Below are 21,060 nucleotides of genomic sequence, written 5' to 3' on the forward strand. Positions count from 1 at the left end.
CAACCCAGGACTCACATGAATTTAATCCCCAGCAACCCATACGGTCCCGTGAGCCTGCCAGGAGCAATTTCTGAGTGCAGAGCCAGGAGTAACCCTTGAACACCCCAGGGTGTGGCCCAAAACCCAAAATGAGAAAGATAACATATCCCTCATGCATGAGGTCCTGGATTCAGTTCCTGGCACTGCAAAAAATAAACAGATTAATAAAAATGATGATCAGTTTCTCCCATTTTCTGTGCATTCAATTTATGTCCAATGTTCCCACCATATTGTTCACTATTCCTCCTCGTAAATATGCAATAGTTTCTAGAAAGCTACAAAATATGTGAACATCATTCTAACTCTACTAGACATGAAACCAGATCCTGTACTTCCTTTCTTTGAAGCTTGTTTTATAATCCACCGTAGTTCTAGAATCTGTGCTTCCCAATTTAGGTAAATTCTTTTCTTATCAATAAAGCACCTCTTTGCTATTCAATCGTTCCAGTGCTTTTTTGACAGCTTCCCCTTATTTGCTACATAGTTTGAAAACACCCTTTTTATTAGGTAGATTGACGGTCCAGTTTAACAATAGCTTTATTCACAATGCAGAGGCTTTCAGTTTGATGCAGTACCATTGTTTGAATTCTTCTCTGTTTCTCTTTCTTGTTTTGTTTTGCTGTGTGTGTGTGTGTGTTTGTGTGTGTGTGTGTGTGTGTGTGTGTGTGTGTGTGTGTGTGTGTGTGTGTGTGTGTGTGTGTGTGTGTGTGTGTGTGTGAGGGAGAGAGGACACTGGTAATATTCTGTGCTCAGAGTACTCCTGGTAGTGCTCAGAGGACCATATGCAGTACCACGGTTGGCCACAAGTAGGGCAAGCACCTTAAACCCAGTATTATCTCTCTAGGCCTAACTTAAGTTTCTCTTAATATTTATTAAATTGCAAGTGAACGGGGCCGGAGAGATAGCATGGAGGTAAGGCGTTTGCCTTTCATACAGAAGGTCATCGGTTCGAATCCCGGCATCCCATATGGTTTCCCAAGCCTGCCAGGAGCGATTTCTGAGGGTGAAGCCAGGAGTAAACCCTGAGCGCTGCCGGGTGTGACCCCCCCCAAAAAAAAAAATTGCAAGTGCACATGTATATTAAACCAGTAGTTTTAACCTCATAAAAGGCAAAGTGAACTTCATGGTCTATGATCAGGGCACAAGATCCATGCTTAAAAGGAGACATTATGGGAGAAAAGCCATGCTAAACCTGGTAGGCCAAGTCCCAGGTCCAGATTACTAGAGTCTTCTAGGGATGGGGCAGGCCCAGTCCCTGCACTGTTGGAGGACTAATGGTTTATCCACCCACATTTACTTCTGTTTAAATTTAAACAGCCTTGCCCCATAACTGATTTCAGAGAGAAGCAGATGTCAAGTCTGAACCTGGTAGGCCCAACATACCATGGTGCTTAATTATCCTATCAATGCAGCTGTGGGAGCAGCCACATGCAGCTGTGCATCAGTTCACAGTAGTGACAGCCCAATAGTGACAGAGGGAATAGAGAACATAGGTGGGAAAAAAAAATATATATATATATATCAACCACTAAGTTGAATTAGCAAGAACAATACCACAGAAGGCTCAACTAGAACCAAATATCTCAGCAAGTTCTTGAACAATAAGTTCATTATGTTGTAAGAAAAAAATCTAAAGTAAATTATCTTATGCCTGTTTAGAGGCAGGCTCAGTGGGTGGGTAGGTAAGTTGGGACAGTGGTAGAGGGAAGGTTATGATGATGGTGGGATTGATATTAGAACACTGAATACTTGAAATGACTGTACTGTCAAGCGACTGTAAATCACAGTGTTTAAATAAAGTTTTAGGTGGATAAAAAGGAAATATTGTGTTCAGTTTTAATGTTCTATGTCACTTGTTTTGAAATTAACTTTATGTTTTGTTTTACTTGTTTTGGGGCCATACCCTGCAATGCTCAGAGGTTACTCCTGGATCTGCATTCATGAATTATTCCTGGCAGTGTTAGTGGCACCATATAGAAGGCTGGGAATCAAATCCAGGTCAGCAGCATGTCAAGTTAGTGATCTACCCTCTCTCGCCCTGTCTTGAAATTCTCAATAACGTTTCTTTTCTCTCTCTCTCTCTCTCTCTCTCTCTCTCTCTCTCTCTCTCTCTCTCTCTCTCTCTCTCTCTCTCTATTGGTTTGGTTTTAGTTTGGGGGCCACACCCATTGGTGCTCAGGGGTTATTTCTAGCTCTACACTCAGGAATCACTCTTGGCAGGCTCGGGTACCATATGGGATGTCAGGGTTGAAACCAGATCAGCTGTGTGCAAGGCAAACACCTTACCTGATGAACTATCTTTTGGACCCTACTTTTTTTTTTCAATTTGTGTTTTGTACAGGGATAGGACTCCCTCTTACAAATCTCATGCTCTAGTTCTTTAGGCTATCTCCACAGTGCCAACAGCGATGTTTTTAGGTACTGACTGGCATGGAAATATCTCCAAGATAAACTGTTTCCATTTATTTGTTTTAAAAGTTGGGGACTGGTGAGGTAGTACAGTGGTGAGATGGTGCATGCAACCAACATAGGTTTGATCCCTTTCTCTCATATGGTCTCCTAAGCATTACCACTTCTGAGAACTGAGCCAGGCATAAGACCTGACAACATCTGTGTGTGGTCCCCCAAAATTTTTTAAATTAAAAAATATATACATATATATATGTATATATATGTATATATATACAGAGAGAGAGAGAGAGAGAGAGAGAGAGAGAGAGAGAGAGAGAGAGAGAGAGAGAGAGAGAGAGAGAAGGTAAGTGCTCTAAGTACTGTCTAGAAATGTTATAGACTAGAGTTTGTGGGTAAATCTTCAGTTACAGTGCCTTTCTCAAGAGTTCCCTCTAGTGGCATTAGTGTGTATTCAGAGAAAACATGATCTCTTGTTAGATTTTTTAGATTTTGGTGTGTGTGTGTGTGTGTGTGTGTGTGTGTCTTGTTAGATTTTTTTAGATTTTGGGGTGTGTGTGTGTGTGTGTCTTGTTAGATTTTTTTAGATTTTGGGGTGTGTGTGTGTGTGTGTGTGTGTGTGTGTGTGTGTGTGTGTGTGTGTGTAACATATGCAGCAGTGCTCCTGGCTGTGCTGAGGCCAGAATGATAGTAAAGCAAATAGGACGTTTGCCTTGTATGTGGCCAACCTGGGTTTGATTCCTGGCAGTCTATCTCATCCTCCATGTTCACCAGACACATCTCTGACTGCAGAGCCAGGAGTAATCCCTGAGCATCACTAGATGTGGCTCCAAAACCGAAGAGTAAAAAGAAAAAGAAAAATACCTTTTATTCAGCAAAAAAAGAATGATGTTGAAGTAATCTTATTTGGGGCTGGAGAGATAGCAAGGAGGTAAGGCATTTGCCTTTCATGCAGAAGGTCATTGGTTCGAATCCTGGCATCCCATATGGTCCCCCGAGCCTGCCAGGAGCAATTTCTGAGCATAGAGCCAGGAGTAACCCCTGAGCGCTGCCGGATGTGATCCAAAAAACAAACAACAACAACAAATAAAAAGATTACATGGACATGGCCAGAGTAATAGATAGTACTTAGGGTAGGGCATTTGCCTTGCTCAGGGCAGTTTTAAGTTTGATCCTCGTCACACATGTACTCCTCTGAAACCTGCTAGGAGTGATCTGTAAGTACAGAGTCAATAATAAGCCCTGAGCACTATCAAAAGTGTGGTCCCCACCTCCAACCCCCCCAAAAAGGTTACAGGAACAGGGGCTAGAAAGATAGTACAGTAGGCAAGGTCCTTGAAAGTGGTTGATGTAGGTTCCATCCTGGAGCTTTGGAAGGTCCCTGAGCACTAACAGATATTATCCCTAAACAAGCAAACAAACAAACAAAATGAAAAGATTACAAGGACAACCCTTACCAAAAAGTCCAACAAGTGAGTGATCCTGAGTGGTCAAACCCTAGCTGGTCTTTCAAAGGCTTAGAAGCAAAGGGAGTGGGGGAGGAAGGCCCGGTACCAGGCAGCCTCTGCTCCATAGCTCTGAGGGGGTGGTGAAGGCAGACCCTGGTCATCCCCCAGTCTGTAGTCCTTTGTTAAGTGCCTGGCAAGAATGACGTGGGTCTGTTCTTCCCAGGGCAGCTGCAGCAGGACTGGGAGGAGGCCGATCCAGGCAGCACAGCCCTCCCATAACCTCCCCTTAGATGTTTTCAGTTGTAGGGGACATGCATCCCAAGCCCTCTGCTTAGCCTGACCCTGATGCAGGAACTCTTTGTCCTTAGTGACTACAGAGATGGCAAGTTTAAGATCCTCTCTGACCAGCTGTCTTCTGTCTGTCCTTTTTATCCTCCAATTGTCTTTCAGCTATGCAGGTAAGATTTCTCTTATTTTATGCCCTGGGGAATATAAAGGCTATGTGAGAAAAGAAAGGCCTGTTACCCTGGGATCACTCCCTTCAATCTGTCCTCAAGTTGCTAGGAAAGTTATTTTTCTAAGACACAGAAGTATTGACAAATATTCCCTTCCTCCAAAATTTTCTAAGGTTTCTATATACCTTCAGAATAGAACCCAATATTTTGGTTCTTAAACTCAACAATGTGACCTTAAATGAAGATTCTTTTTGAATTAGTTATTTTCTATTGTTCCAGGTTTGGTTCATAGAAATTTTTGTTCATTTGTCTGTTTTGGGGCCACATCCAGCAATGCTCAGCAGTCATGGCTGGCATAGTTCAGGGCACTCTATGGGATATCAGGGATCAAACCTGAGCTGGCAGACTGCAAGGCAAGCACCCTGCTCACTGTTTCTTCAGCCCAAGACATTTTTATCCAATGGGAATATTATAACCACCTCTTGAAACTGCTGTCAGTGTTCAGTAAGATAATGTATCAACCATGACTGCAAATCCAAAAGGCTTAATAGTACTCATTTGTCGCATAGTAAATCTTATAAATATTTATCAGATTGTAGCATCATATTTGTGAGGTCTATTCTATGTTCAAGCAATATTAACTCTTTTCTTTGAAGAAAATAGTTATTAGGTTGTGTGTGCATGAGAGAGACTTGTGCTTTTGTGTGTGTGTGTGTGTGTGTGTGTGTGTGTGTGTGTGTGCTTTGAGGCCATATCCATCCATCAATGCTCAGGGATCACTCCTGGCAGTTATCAGACCATATGGGGTACTGGGGATCAAACCTAGTTTATCTGCATACAAGACAAGAACCTGTCCACTATACCATTTCTTGGCTCATGGAATAGGATAGTTTTATTTGGAGAAATAAGAGGAGAGGAGGAGAATTTTATGTTCAAGGAAATACATGTCAAGTGGGGAAACATCTAAAAGTACACATCACAGATTGTGATGAAATCACCTAAATAAAGAATGCCACTAACAAGTTTATTTAGAGGAACTCTGCTTTTATGTACTGTGAAGAAATAAAAGGAACAGAAGACATTTACCCTATCTAGGGATCTGATTGATAGAGAAACCCACTCAAAGTACCTGCTTGATAAATCTTCACAGGTATAATAGGAAAAACAGCTTTATCTTCTAGTAGCTCCCAGTCTGACTGAGTAAACTTATTCCACAAATTAAAATACTGGGAATGTGTATGTACAGCGTGAGTTCAGGTTTGTAATAGGGCTAAAGGTACAAAGGAATGGTAGAAGGAAATAAAGCCACCTCCCTCATGGAAAGTCTTTGCAAAGAATTTGTCAACCAAGTGTAAACAAAAACTGAGGGGTGGAAGTGGTGAGAGAGTGATAAATTCTAATCATTTAAAGAGCAATAAGATCAATCCCACCTATTTTAAATTAAGTGATAAATTAAGAATTAAGTGATAAGAGTTGACTTACTGGGCCAGAGAGATAGCATGGAGGTAGGTCATTTGCCTTACATGCAGAAGGATGATAGTTCAAATCCTGGCATCCCATATGGTCCCCTGAGCCTGCCAGCAGCGATTTCTGAGCATAGAACCAGGAGTAACCCCTGGGCACTACTGGGTGTGACCCAAAACCAAAAAAATAAAAAAAATTTAAAAAAAGAGTTGACTCACATTTTAAGGCCTAGAGGTCTGCCTAAAGGTCTGGCAGTAGAATGTGCTGGTAGAAAAGTGAGCAGCAACTAGTAAGATCACCTCGGGGCCAGGCGGTGGCGCTAAAGGTAAGGTGCCTGCCTTGCCTGCGCTAGCCTTGGACGGACCGCAGTTCGATCCCCCGGTGTCCCATATGGTCCCCCAAGTCAGGAGCAACTTCTGAGCACATAGCCAGGAGTAACCCCTGAGCGTTACCGGGTGTGGCCCAAAAACCAAAAAAAAAAAAAAAAAGATCACCTCATAATAAAAAGTTATTTTTCAGGGCATATCACATACACACACACATTTTTTTATTTAAAATGTGTTTGTCAGAAGACTGTTCCAGATCATTTATTCAAATTCATTCAAATTTCAAATTCAAACATCAAATCCTATTATAGTAATTTTCCTCAATTGGTGTGTTCATTGTGAATATAAAAATTGAGCTCTTTGAACTACTCCCTGGCTCTAGAAAGTGTTAGTCAAAGTTTCACTTAAAAGTTTACTAACAAGTAGGGCTGGAGCAATAATACAGTAGATAGGGTACTTGCCTTGCATCAGGTCAACTCAGGTTCCATCTCTTGCATCCTATATGGTCCCTTGAGCACTATCATGAGTAACTTCTGAATGCAGTTAAGGCCTGAATATATGTGGGTATTGCTTCCAAATAAAACAAAAAAGATTTACAATCAATTAAAAAATGGAAAAAATTCAAGTGACTACTTCTTTCCCTATATTAAAACATCTTTTCCCATAATAGAGATATTTGTCAATGTTCCCTCTGATACTCATATTTTGGTATCTTGGACAGGACAGTTCAGAGTAATAGGACCAAGGCACCCAATTCGAGCTCTTGTGGGGGATGAAGTGGAATTGCCATGTCGCATATCTCCTGGAAAGAATGCTACAGGCATGGAGATCGGTTGGTATCGGCCTCCCTTCTCTAGGGTGGTTCATCTCTACCGAAATGGCAAGGATCAAGATGGAGAACAGGCACCTGAATATCGTGGTCGGACTGAGCTGCTCAAAGAGGCCATTGCTGAAGGAAAGGTGACTCTCCGCATACGAAATGTAAGATTTTCTGATGAAGGTGGTTTCACTTGCTTCTTCAGAGATCATTCTTACCAAGAGGAGGCTGCAATAGAATTGAAAGTGGAAGGTAAGTAGCAGCATATAGTATTAAGTATTATCTTTTGGGTGACCAAGACCACCTTTTGCACTACTGTTTTTTCGTTGGTTGGTTGGTTTGGTTTTTGGCTCACATTGGCTGAGCACAGAGATTACTATGAGACTTAAATTATACTCTCAGCTAAGAGGAAATCCTCAACCCAAACAGTTCTTTTCTAGGAACCAATGTCATATAAATATTCTCATCAGTACATGAGAATTCATATACTGATGGGTGTTTGAAGATAATTCCTCAGACCCGAGTCCCACAGGGATTGGGGATTTGGGTCTGGAAACAAAGCCTCTGCAGGAAATAATCCAAACCAGGCTGGGGAGATGAAAGAGATCCAGGTAGCTTTCCACCAGGAGCAGCAGTGGAGATCTACCTGAGCTTCAGTCTTTATTGGGAAGAGTAGGACCACCCCATGGGTGGTCAAGATGGGACAAACACATGCAAAGAAGAAGCCATCTCTGATTTGGGTGAAAACTGGTTAATTCAACAGGTGTTTATAGAAAGATCCAAACTAGAAAAAGTTATAAATGGAGGAAAAATAATACAAAATAAATGAGAGGCTGGAGAGTCAGTAAAGCAGGTAAAGTGCTTGTCTTGCACTTGACCATTCCATGTTAGATTCCTGGTATCTAATATGGTCTCCAAGTCCTATCTGGAGTGATTCCTGAGGGCATAGCCAGGAATAATCCCTGAGTACAGCTAGGTGTGACCCCAAAAACAACTCCCAAAAATACTAGAATTTCCAATTATTTTGTGTTAGTCAAGGGAATATGATATGATAAGGTTAATCAGTTCTTAATTATACTTTTTCCCTTTTTGTTTTGCTTTAGAATGTCTTTATTCATTTGTCAAGAATATTCCTGATTGATTAAATTGATCTAATATTATCATAATAGATATTTATTAATTCCTTTTATGGTGGTTTATCAGATGAAAACTAAGTATATTGAGATATACTTAGTAGTGTAAGTGACTACTCATGTAAAAACAAATATCTGAATACAATTATAAAGGATAAACTCTATTAGCTTGTGTAATGAAGATAGGGGGCTAGGAGTACATTAGATCTGTGCTCAGGACTTGTTTTTGGTTCTCTGCTCAGGGATCATTAGTGGTGAAGCTTGGGGACTCATGAGCTGCAGGGAATTTAATAGGTCTTGGCTGTCCACAGGCCAAGTGCCATGATTAACTCTTATTCTATCTCTCTAATCCTCACTATCAATTTAAGCTCATTTCTTCCTCCCTCTAAAATGTCATCTTAATATGTTTCCTGTGGTAGATGATTTTGAAATTTCTGGTTTGTTGTTTGGTTTCAACATCCCAGGATGGGATTAAGATATAAATAAAGTGAAATAGATAAAAGGAAAGCTTTGATAGTTAATTATTATTTAGTTGATAAATACTGAACTGTCGTTCATAGGATTTGAACCTCAGGTTGCTTTAGTTTCTCTCTTCCTTAACAGCAGCTGTTAGGGTCCTGCTGGCTCACCACTCAATTAGAGACCATGACAACTCCAAGAATGCAATTAGCAAAGGCAGGTTTATTGACTGACTAGCCAGGGCTGCGATCATGTCAAGAGACAGAGGACAGGAGCCCCGAACAGCAAAGCAATAGGGTTTTTATAGGGTTTAGGCTATAGGGTAGAGGGGAAGGCATTGTCCAATCAAGGGTTCAATTTAGCTTTCTTTTTCCAAATGCAGCTCAGGATTCCAGGGGGTGTCCAAGGGGAATTTGAGTTTGTTTCTAGTATTGCTAGGATTTGGGGTTATAGGGTAGAGGGGAAGGCAATGTCCAATCAAGAGTTCAAGTTAGCTTCCTTCTTCAAATACGGCTCAGGGTTCCAGGGGTGTTTCCAAGGGGATTCTTGTGTAACTTCGTTACCACGTTGCTAACACAAGGTGCTCATTTGGCCAAAGGTTTGATTAATTGGTTTGATTGTCTTTTGTCATTCTGTTGGCTGAACAGGAGTCTGGATTAAGCACTACAAGTTAAGTATTACAAGCATTACAATAGAGTAAGCGTTACAAGTTATTGCTAGGCCTTAATTACTATATTTCAAACATGCTTTTTCCTAACTCTATTCTTTTACATATATAGATTCTATTATTGTATGCTTTAATCAATATATATTTTAAATCCTATCTCCACACAGCCAAACATTATACCTCAGACATCGAACATTGGGCAATAGAATCATTTTTGTATCTCCTGAGCAACTGTTGTAGTCCTGAGAAAGAAGGTGGTTTTATATGACAAAACATTGTTTCTAGAGATAATTACAAGAATATGAAAATATCTTCTTCCTATGCCACTGAATATTTTCTATACAGCATTTGGTTGGTTGGTTGGTTGGTTGGTTGGTTGGTTGGTTTGGTTTGTTGATTGGTTGGTTGGTTGTTGGTTATTTGGTTGGTTGGTTTTGAGCCATATCTTGCAATGTTCCCAATTTATTCCTGGCTCTGTGTTCAAGGATCACTCCTGACTGCTCTGGTGGCCAGAGCAGTACCAGGATCAGTCAGGTACAGGCAAACACCTTAAACTCTGTACTTTTCTTATGAACCCCATCAATAAATCATTTTTATTGGCATATTTGTACCTACAAGGAAGTTTTCTCTAGTTTGCAGATTTTCCTTCTTCTAGTTCAGTAACTTCTTCCTCCTCCTCTTCCTCCTCCAGCACATTTCCCACCCATCAAGAAAACAGAAGCAAAGGAATTGAAAACTGATTCTAGGGAAATTTTTTCTTGGGATTTATTCTATATTTCATCTTCTTTTTTTTTTTTTTTTTAAATATGGAACACTTCACGAATTTGCATGTCATCCTTGCACAGGGGCCATGCTAATCTCTGTATTGTTCCAATTTTAGTATATGTGCTGCCGAAGCGAGCACTCACCTTCTTTCTATACATATGTTTAAAGTTTAAATATTTGGGGGGACGAAGCCATTGTATAGGGAATAGGGCATTTGCCTTGCATATGGTCAACTCAGGCTCCCACACGGTCACCTAAACCCATCGGGAGTGATTCACAAATGCAGAGCTAGCAGTAATCCCTGAATACTTCTAAGTATGGTCCAAAATTAAAATGTATATAAAATTTTAATAAAGAAAAATTTAAGTGTGTTATAAAAGGCATAGGGATCACCACCATTCCCCTTGCTGGAGAACAGATAAATTTAGGATAATTCAGTACAAGTTTTCTCTGTTACCCAAAAGTTAGTTCCTATTTGGCATTATTTGGTAGTTTGGGGAATCGAAGGGGCTATCTGAGACTACCATGATAATTAATTTATACTACATTTTTTTGAGACTGATTTTGCTCTGTTGAATTTTCTATAGTTTAACTTGTCCTGATAACTTGTAGTTGTGTGCTGACTGCTCCTTGAGGTATATTATTACTCTTAGAGGGACCACATTTAGAGGTGCTCAGGGAATCCATATAAGGTGCTAGAGATGAAACCCAGGTTGAGTGCATGCAAGACAAACACCCCCCTATCAGTTGTACTTTCTCTGGCACCCCCTATGCTTCTTTTGATGTGCACTGTTCTCTGATGTGAATTCATGTGCCTGCACTCATGATATTGATGGTCCCAAGCTAAATTAACTACCCCTTTTTCTTACAAGAGGTTGGCAGTCAACCATGTTTTTTATTGAGCAGTATACTGAGATGTAGAAGGGATTGGGGTGGGGGATGTTACATGATATAATTGTCCCTGGCTCCTTGTCCATTTTTTCAGTGCTCCTTTAGGTCACCCAAGCCCTCCTGGTTAGAGCATAGGCTAAGATGCTAACAAGCAGACATCATAAATCATGAAGCAAAATAATATTTCTTGTTTTTACAGCATAAGACTTATATTACTATCCTATCCTTTTTTTTTTTTTTTTTTTTGTAATTCTAATCCTTTGTTAAAGTAAAAATAGATGTGCCAAAAATTAAAAAAGAACTCAAGTCCTTAACTGGTAAGTTTTAAGGCAGAATTTTCTTCTGGGAACATAATAATAGAATAATAGAAAATAAAGCTAAACTTTCAGCCTTTATTTTAAAAAATTCTCTTCATGTAGGACAGTAGCCCCTGAGTATAGTGCTTGCCTTGTATAAGGCTAATCAGGGTTCCGTCTCCTGCATCCCAAATGGTTCTCTGAGCCCACCAGGAGTGATTCCTAAAAACAGAGCCAAGAGTCAGCCTAGAGCACTGCTGGATGGGACCCAAAAATAACCCAAACAAATCCTCCTTCAAGAGCTGAATTTTGTTCTTTGTAATTTAATCCCTGCCCTCGAGGGAAATATTTTAGCCTGATCCCCTAAAGCAGAGAACAAGATGAAAAGAGTTGATCAGCAGCTGTATCACCAGAGATGCTGAGTGCCAAGAAACACACAGAAAAAGGGAAAATAAGGGGAAGCCCTGAGAGCTCAGGGTCATCTCCCTAATCACCAGTTTCAGTCCGCATTGTCTCCATTACCAAATTCCTTGAATCTTACTTATTTAGCAACTACAGAGGGAATATTTGTTCTTTGTTTTATTATGTGTCATTGTTTTGGTTTGGTTTTGCCTCCCTAGATGTGCTCAGGCTATTTTCAGCCCAGGCTATTCCTGGCTATTCCTTGGCCAACCAAGTCAGAGATTCAATGTGAGGGCCTGATAACTAAGAGTCTGAAGCTGAAGATTAAACTGGAGGCCACTCTCAGGGACTTCTAGGAGCATAGTAGCCAATGATAGGTGTGTTTCTCGGAATGGTGTGGTGCCAGGGATGGAACAGTGTGTGCCTTAACTCCTATTCTATCTGTCCAACCCCTTTCAATGCTTTTTTCAAGTATGATTCCTTTGACAGATTGGCAAAGCTGATTCTCATAAGGAGAATTTGAGTGCATAAAAAATATATTTGTACTAAATACAGTTATCCAAATCTTGAAATAGTAAGACATAGCCCTACTAATTAGTGTAATTTTAAAATAGTTGATGAACAAAAGTGTTATTTTGAGATTTCTGTAAGTCTAACATGCTATAAAAATCCTATGGTTTTTATTTTTATTATGACACTATGATTTACAAAGTTGTTCATAATAAAGTTCTTTCAAGCATACAATATTCTAACACCTAATGCACTCCTTTCACCAGTACTTGTGTTTTTTATTGATGATAGTCACAAGTTCTGCTTATATTTTTTCTATACACATAATAGAAAGGGTTGAAGAGATAAGATAGAGGTTAAACTGTTTGCCTTTCATGTGGCCCACAGTTCAATCCCAACACTGTATATGGATTGTGGAGCACTGCCAGGAGTGACTCCTGAGCACAGCCCCTAGGCACCTATTGATATGACCCAACCCATATCAATTGAAATAGTAAATTTCACTTTAAAGATTATTCTTATTTATTTTCATAGCCACAAAGACTTCTTGTACTTTCACTATAGCTGTACTTTAGATTTATCTGCTTAAAATATTTGTTCTTATTTTGTGATGCCAGGAATCAAACCCAAGTCCTCACACATGCAGGGCAAGTGTTCTACCTCTGAGCTAAATCTGGGCCCCTTAGGCTGCTTTTTACTTTCACTAGCTGTGACATTTTAGCTGATCTCCCATCTACTATGGTCTAATGAGAGAGATGCAGTTCTCTCCTTTTTGGATTCTCAGTCCAATGCTCATCTTTGAGGATGAGCTGTAAGGAATGGTTTCCTAGGAAGAGTGGGGTGACTAAGAAAAGGCTGTAAGGAGAAAAGAAGTCTTGATCTGGGTTTGAAAGGAAGGAGAGATGAGGATGAATGGCATGAACAGTAACTGATGGCTTGGGGGAAATTGCCACCTCTTCGTCCCCTGACAAGGTCCTCATTATCTTTGGAAGGGTGAGTAGTATCTTCTTAACAAGGCCATAAGAAATGGTCTCTGGGCTCACAAAACTCTAAATTTTATACCTGCAGACATGTTGGTAACTAGTTAGGTTCTAATTTAAAAAAAATAAGGTTTGGATCAAACAGAATGAGTAAGACTAAAATAGATTCTTGATAGCTCTGTGGTGAAAAATGAGAATATATCTTTGCATTTGCTATCACCAAAGCAAGAAGTATTTTAGTTAGATCTACTAAAGATCTAATTGTAACCACTCCTCAAAAATTAAATGGAGACTTTATTATATTTAGAGATCTGTGGAGGCTGAAATGGGCAGAGGTCATTGCCTATTACCCCTAGAGGGCAGTAGAGTACCATTCGAAAGCTTACTTGCTTTCTAAAAGGTAAAAGGAATAAAAAGAGAAAAAAAAGAGAAAAAATTTACATATATATATATATATACATACATACACACACACACATATATATATATTCATATCAGTGTAAAAGCCCTCTATTCTGAGATTTGCCTTTCCTTGCGTGGCCTTAAACACTTTCCCTTCTAGTTCTCAATCTCTTTATCAAACATGGATTCTTCAATGGTTTTCTAGATCTAAATCCCTAATACTCTTTGAAAACTATGTGAGACCCTTCATGATGCATGGACACAGTGTGATCAGCTCACAAACATGCACATATGCATGGCACACAGCATAGGAAAATGGTTCCTTGGTAGCTAGCCTCTGCTCCTTCCAGATTGCTAGAGGAAAGGAAAAGAAAGGAGTATCATGTATAGTGTCTCCCCATTCCTATTGGTTTTCCTTTTAGAGATCATTTGAAATTCTGAAGGAGAATAGGGGAATTGCGTGGGGGAAATTAATGGGAATAAATAAACGGGGCTTTCTATTTTCTGTGTTTATAATTTTCTATAGAAAATATTTCTCCCTTTGAGTAAATTAGATCTTCTTACCCTCAATTTGGAATCCGTCTGTGTAGCCACATGTCCTTAAAAACTAAAACTTAGTACCTTAGGTACTTTTAAAAACTGTAAAGATTGCTAAAAATGTAATCTTGTCTTCAGTCATTCTAAAGCACCAGCCCTTTTCTTTTCAATCTAAGCTCAAGTGCCAACTTTGTCTCATCTTCTTTATTTTTTTATGTTTATTATCTTATTAATCCAATTCATTGAGATCCTGTCCCTGCACTAAGCTGAGAATATGTTGACTGTTTTTCAGATCTTTTCTACTGGATAAATCCTGGAGTGCTGATTCTCATTGCGGTCTTGCCTGTGCTCCTTCTGCAGATCACTGTGGGCCTTCTCTTCCTCTACTTGCAGCACAGACTCAGAGGTAAAAGCTGGAAGAAGGATAACTGAGGAAACCTTCCCTGAAATAAGTTGGTCCTTTAGGGCTTGGTCAGCTAACATTAAGTGACTCCTGGGTTCAGTGTAATAATACATTTTTTACATCTTACTTAATAAAATAGATAATAGGATTTGCATTTCCCTGCGAGCTAGGGATGACTTATAATAGCCTCATTTTATAAACGAGGAACCTGAGGTTGGTCTAGGTCAGGAACTTACTCAAGCTGACAGAGTTTGCAAGAGGCAAAATGACAGAACTAGGTCCAACCCTGCAGTTTCTGGTCCCAGTGCCATGTCTTGCAGCATCATGTGCTAGAATGTCATTCAGTCATTCAAGTCTAGACTATTACGGGTTAGACAAACATTCTGTGGATAAAAATCTATCACACATTAATAGGAAATTTTTGAATACGGATTCAAAAACTGTTTGCTCCTTCTTTTCTATTCAAGGTGACTCAGGTCCAATTGTTGATGAATTCAACATCTAACCATGCTCATTTCTGGCTCTGAGCTCAGGAATCATTCCTGGCAGTGCTCAAGGGACCATATGTGGTGCAGAGAATCAAACTGTACTATCTCTCTGGCCTCAAAGCTTCACTTTTATTTTCATAGCTCCCATTCATCTGTCAGTGTTCTCCTACTTCTTGCACAAAAATGTCCTGTAGCTCAAATAGCTTAGTAAAAAGAACCTGGTAGAGTGAGACAATCTGGACATGAATTCAATTCAGACACTGACTTTAAACAATCCCAGCCTCAATTGCCTGGGGTGTTTCAAGTAGAGATAACACAACCTCCCTCCTACTATGTGAAGAGGTTACTGTTATGTAAAGTGTCTAGTAACAATCCAGCCATTAAGTAGCTAAATGTTTTGTTTGTCACACATTCGGGTGGGAAGTGATTTTAAATTTAAGTGACACAGCAGGAGGGTGGAGTGAAACTGAACTGAGATCCACCTTAGATGCTGAGAGCGGGAGGCAGGGCAGGAGCTTAATCTGGAGCTTTGTTTACTAAGGTTTCCACATTCTTTACCCTTAAATTTTAATCCAGGCACTACCCAGGGGGAAAAAGCCTGAAGATTTAGGTTCAAATCTTGATCTCTTCCCTACTACCTAAGAATATCTGCAGCCTACAGAGAAACATTTTATATAAAATCCCTCCTTGTGTCAAAGCAGGAATTTAAAATGTTGCCTATTTCTATTTTAGGAAAACTTCGAGCAGAGATAGGTAAGTTCTAGGGACTTGCCCTTGCCCGTGCCTCCTCTGTTTTGCTGTTGTTGTTTGTTTTTGTTTGTTTCTTTATATTTAATATAACCTCAGATTATTTTCTCTAGTCTTATCTCTGCTGTACCAATGCCCTCTTCTCCCTTCAGATGGGAGACTTGTTCAAAACCTGTCATAGTTGTAGACGCTTTTATTCTTTCTTGCCTTTGGTCTGGGTGAGAGGGAAACCCTATTACTTTCCTTCCTGCTCTGAACTCATTTAGAATGAAATACTATGTCCAATGAATAACAAAGGCACAGAGAAGAAAGGGTCCCCTCTAAGTGCTCTAAATTACTGTGATCTGGGATAACTCCACTCCTGGTGAACTCAGGGGACTGTATGTATGTATGTATGTATGTATGTATGTATGTATGTATGTATGTATGTATGTATGTATGTATATACATATATACAATGTATATATGTATATACATATAAGCATATACATATGTATTTATATATGTATATATATACCATATGTATATGGTACCCAGAATTGAAACAGGGTTGATAAGGTACAAGGCAAGTGTGCCCCCCTACTAAGTCTCTCTCTTTCTTTTTTCCCCAGAAAATCTCCACAGGACTTTTGGTAAGTGCTGGGCTATCTGGCCTCCCACGTCAGGTGCATTTTGACTCAGTCTGGTGTGTAACCTGCAGAAATAAAGACTAGTGACTCCAGGCTGCAGCAAGTATAGGCATTTAATGCACATTTCTTTTAGGAAGTACAAGAAAGATAAACATATCCTTTGCACAGAAAATTGATGTCTAGTTGAAATGGTGATTATACATAAATTATTTGGATAACAAAGTATATGTTTATCACAGTCACATGGCAGAATAAGTTCATATAGAATGAATAGTTATTCATCAAATGAGGGAAGGCTCCAAGTCCCAGTAATACTTGCAATAAAAGGGCATCCAAATATCCTGTGAATTGCAAAAAGAATAAGATGACATAAATTATTCTTTCTCTGAGCCACCTTTCTCACTTGTGAGAAAGGTGAGTGCAGAACCAGGAGTGATCCCTGAGTATTACCAAGTGAGGCTCAAAACCCAAAAATAAAAGCTGCGGATGTTTTATAAGCCCATTAAAGTAAAATTGCAAACGTTTAAATATTGTTTATCAGTGTCTTGAAATGACATTACCTCTCACCTTTTTCTTTTTGTCCTTTTCTCATGAGGCCATAGTGTCCCTGGCACCTAGTTTAGGAGATCTCCATTTGAGCACTATGAGATTAGCAGTGTATACTTCACACACTGCACACACACTTGTACTCAAAGAGCAGGAATAGAATCTTTATAAGTCTTATTTCTTTTTGTTCTGATTTTTGTGCCACACCTACCAGTGCTTAGAGGCTACTCCCAGTTCAGTGTGTGTTGGGGAGGAAGGGCTTACTCCTGGTGGTGAATCAAACCCAGGGTTCCCATATGTAAAGCCTGTGTTCTTACACATTGGTTATCTCCCTGGCATGGTCTTAATTCCTTTTGTACCATGAATCTCTTTGGTAGTATGGTGAATCCCAATGAACCCTTCTCAGAACACCCTCCCTATCCTCCACCCATGCTATTAATCAAATGCAGGGCCTCCTACATACAAGACAAATGCTCTAACATTGAGTCACATCCTGGTTGCATAAAATGTTTTTTAATGTAGACATAAGACATGCAAACACCCCCAATCATTGTATTAACTTATCAAAACATAAACAAATTTGTGAGATTGTAAAATGCCCTGTGTTTGGGGTCCATATATGGTGATGCTTAGACTATTCCTGTGTTTAAGGGGCTTGTGGTACCTATATTTGAACCCATGAGCCCACATCACTCAACCAGTGGGGTTCTCTTCAGCTCTGTAACAAATGTTTAACAAAAAAAAATTAATTGGTCTAGTAATGTCATTTCAACACACTGATAAACAATACTTTGAGGTCTGCTATTTTAATGGGGTTTATAAAACATCTCTGTTTTCTATTTATTTTTGGATTTGGGGCCTCACCTGGTAATACTCAGGGGTCATTCTTGGCTCTGTACTCAGAATTACTCCTGGCTAGGTTGGAGAGATACCACAGCGGTAGGGCATTTGCCTTGCACGCAACCAATCCAGGACAGACAGTGGTTTGAATCCCAACATCCCATATGGTCCCCTGTGCCTGCCAGTAGTGATTTCTGAGCACAGAGCCAGGAGTAACGCCTGAGCATCACCAAGTGTGACCCAAAAAAAACAAACAAAAAGAATCACTCCTGGCTATGCTTGGGGGACAATACGGGGTACGGGGGATGCATCTGCAGTTTATATTGGTAATAAAAAAAAACACCTATCTCATAATTTTTATTGAAGAAATGATCATTTACGTTAGTGTAAAACAAAACTGTAATGTTTTTCTCACATGAATTCAACTTCCTGGATCCGATATATGTGACTTTTATAGTGTTCAAAGGCTGTAGGGTAGGAAATTCAAAATAAAGGATAGGGATGTGAGGGATATATGGGAACAAATATTAATATTGTTTACTCTGTGGTGAATGATTCAGATCCCCACTTCCTGAGGGTGCCCTGGTGGAAGATATTCCTGTTTGTGATTGTGCCAGTACTTGGACCCTTGGTTGCTTTGATCATCTGCTACAATTGGCTACATCGAAGACTTGCAGGTGCAGTGGTGGGGAAACAACATGAAGGACCAAGTCAGACGAGTAAGAAAAAGAAAGGGAGAGCCAGAGCTCAAGATTCTGAGATCCAGAATTTTCTGCCTGCTCTCCCAGATCATAGGTTCCTCAGAGGCTCCCATTCTCTAATTTGTGGGGTACCTTAGTGGAAGAGGGGTTGGTAACTTGTACCACTTTAAAAGGATGTGGGGAGGGAGCTGGTCATCTTCTATTTATTAACTTTGTTTCTTCTTATTTTTAGGGCAATTTCTTGAAGAGCTAAGTAAGTTGATCTCTCATTTTTGATAAATTAAAAATAATAAACAATAAATAAATAAAATAGAAAGGCAGCAAAAGAAGGGGTTGCTTCGGTACTGAGGGCTCATAATCCCAGAAGGGTCAGGAAGCATGGGTGGAGGGAGAACTCTGGTGAGACAGAGGTGAGAGCTGCAGGGACTAGAAAGATAATACAACAGGTAGTGCACCTACCTTGAGCATGGCTCACCCTGGTTTGATGATCCCTGTATTTCAAACATGACATTGTACATGGTCTGTCCATGGCAATGAACAAGCCCTGAGCATCATTGGGTGTGGTACAAGAAATGGAACAACAGCAACTAAGTGGAGGCTGCAGTTGATTAGAGACATGTTTTAGAGGTGGTGAGGAAAGAAGCTGGGATGGTCCTTTGGTGTAATCTTTGTTGTTCTGCCCCAGTAACCCTCACAGAAGCCTTTTTCTGAGCACTTGCCTTGTGCTTCAACTCCAATATCAACTACCTGAGGCAGGTAGAGATAAGATGGTCCCCAAAGCTTTTCATTTTCCTAGTTTAATAGTTTTCATGATAGAAACTATTGATAGATTATTTCATTTTTTTTCTCTCCCCCTAGGAAACCCCTTCTGAATGATGTTGCACGTTGGGATGAAGAGCCTGGTTGGTCCAAGGATTGTTCCTTGAAGATGTTACATCACTGAGTTGCATGCTCACAAGCATCTTCACCATGGGGACATTCTAATCTGTACTTCCAGGACTGCTTTGAATTCCAAATAAGACTGATTTCTGTTCTCTACTTTTTCTTATCTTTCCCCTGGCTCCTTTATCCTCACATCTTTCCACTCTTTTCTCCAGTTCTTCACATGTAAATCTTCTCAGGCTATAATGGCCAAGTGGGTGCTTTATTCATCAGACAACACCTGTACTGAAAAGTGACAAATACTTTAGGAACCTTCTCATAGCAAATTGTAGCATGCCAACTTTTTCAATGCTGTTTGTTTCTTTTTTAAGATCTCAATCATGATAAGCAATGTTGAGGTGTGAGGGAGAAAAGGAAGGTACAACATCGAAAACCTTAAAACATAAGCTGCAGAGTTTGAGATAAACCCATACATTGGGCTGTAATTCTGTCTCACAACTCTAAGGATGAACGAGTAGGGACAAAAACTAGGGATAACTCCTATTTTAGATTGCTTTCCTTCTGTGCTCCTTTTGACAGCACAGTACTAAAATTAGAATGCTTTCCTTCTACTTCTTGTACAGATGGGTTCTGTACAAGATGTTCTTTCCCTCATCCTTTCTATCACATCTTCATATATATCAGGGTATTCTCAAAAAGCCATTTATTTGTTATTTGTGTTTCAAGACTACTGCCTTCCTTTTTTCCCCCCCTCTAACCACTGCCTTAGCATTCTTCTCTCTTGAGGTTATGAATCCTAAAAGATCCATATCCTTCTCTGACACAGCATTTACTGTGAGCCAGCATTTACTGAGAGTATCCCTGCCTTTGTAACTCTTGCAATGACTCATAAGGCTCTTTTTCTCCCCATAGCAAACATCACAGATGGGGCAGCAATAAATGATCTGCTTCCAGCTGGTCTGTTGGTGCTTGGCTATACCAAAAATGAGCTAACGGATTTGCCACAGTGGAAGCAACTGGAGAACTTCTATGTGAGATGGACCTCCTGATGGCTGGAGAAACTGGTTTTCTTATTAAAAGTCAAAGAACAATGAGGGCAAGAGAAAAATTTGAGTCTTGCATACTTTTCTGAGTGAAAGCTAGAGCTAGGATCATAGCAGCAAGCTCTACTGTTGGGTTTCTGGCTTTTGGTTACAGATCTGAGGTTGCCTCGGATTATTAATTGTTGCCTGAGTTCTCACTGTGACCATGATTTTTGGATATCTGTTTCCTACCAATAGAAAGCTGGTTCTGAACCATAGGACTTTTGGTTCTAAAATACAGATTCTAGTAGCTAGGCCACTGATGTATAATTTCCTGTTATAAGTCCCTGGATGGACATGTCTCTTGAGAATGAGTTGCTGGAATTCAGTTTTGGTGCTCTAAATTTTTACAATAAGCTTGATTTCCAGCCTCTGGTTCCTGACTTGTGTGTATCATATGAAGGCATTTGACTCAGACTGGTCACAGAAACCCTTCGCATAGAAGGGGCATGAGTGGGGCCAGTTACCCATATGGCAGTCCAATGTATCAGAGAAGGTCTTATCACAGAGTACGCAATGGAAGTTTTCCCCTGGTAGCTGAGGGCCTTGAAGTTCCAATATGACTTGCATATTAATTGAATTGTTAATCTGTTTTGGATTGTAAAAAAAAAACATGAATTAGCAGGTTGGAGCTCTTGCTAAAACGCCCACCACAAGTGCAGCAGTTAAAGGATGGCCCAGTACAGGAAAACTATGAACTCTTGAGGTCTTGTCTACAGATCCAGCTGGAGCAGAGGATGGA

General features: G+C 40.0%; 1 protein-coding gene and 1 non-coding gene across 3 annotated transcripts; one reads left to right on the forward strand and one right to left on the reverse strand.

The window, feature by feature from the left end:
- Positions 1-4,101: 4,101 nt before the first annotated feature.
- Positions 4,102-20,482, forward strand: MOG (myelin oligodendrocyte glycoprotein). Of its 2 annotated transcripts, XM_049765423.1 has the most exons (8): positions 4,102-4,354; positions 6,863-7,210; positions 14,293-14,406; positions 15,624-15,644; positions 16,250-16,270; positions 18,214-18,330; positions 18,587-18,607; positions 19,213-20,482. In XM_049765423.1, exons 1-8 carry the CDS (start codon positions 4,276-4,278, stop codon positions 19,224-19,226), a joined length of 735 nt encoding a protein of 244 aa, XP_049621380.1. In that variant the 5' UTR covers positions 4,102-4,275; the 3' UTR covers positions 19,227-20,482. The 2 variants fall into 2 exon arrangements, with proteins under 2 accessions (XP_049621380.1, XP_049621381.1); XM_049765424.1 differs by lacking the exons at positions 18,587-18,607; positions 19,213-20,482 and having other exon boundaries at positions 16,252-16,270; positions 18,214-18,331.
- Positions 10,018-10,121, reverse strand: LOC125996742 (U6 spliceosomal RNA). Its single transcript, XR_007491423.1, has one exon. It is a non-coding gene; the product is annotated as a U6 spliceosomal RNA (small nuclear RNA).
- Positions 20,483-21,060: the final 578 nt, after the last annotated feature.

Source organism: Suncus etruscus, chromosome 18 (assembly GCF_024139225.1).
Source record: "Suncus etruscus isolate mSunEtr1 chromosome 18, mSunEtr1.pri.cur, whole genome shotgun sequence".
Taxonomy (NCBI): Eukaryota; Metazoa; Chordata; class Mammalia; order Eulipotyphla; family Soricidae; genus Suncus; species Suncus etruscus.

Coding starts and splice junctions, on each gene's coding strand:
- MOG (XM_049765423.1), top strand. CDS start 4,276: ATGGCAAGTTTAAGATCCTCTCTGACCAGCTGTCTTCTGTCTGTCCTT. Junction 7,211..14,292: donor AATAGAATTGAAAGTGGAAG/GTAAGTAGCAGC, acceptor ACTGTTTTTCAG/ATCTTTTCTACTGGATAAAT. Junction 14,407..15,623: donor CTTGCAGCACAGACTCAGAG/GTAAAAGCTGGA, acceptor TTTCTATTTTAG/GAAAACTTCGAGCAGAGATA.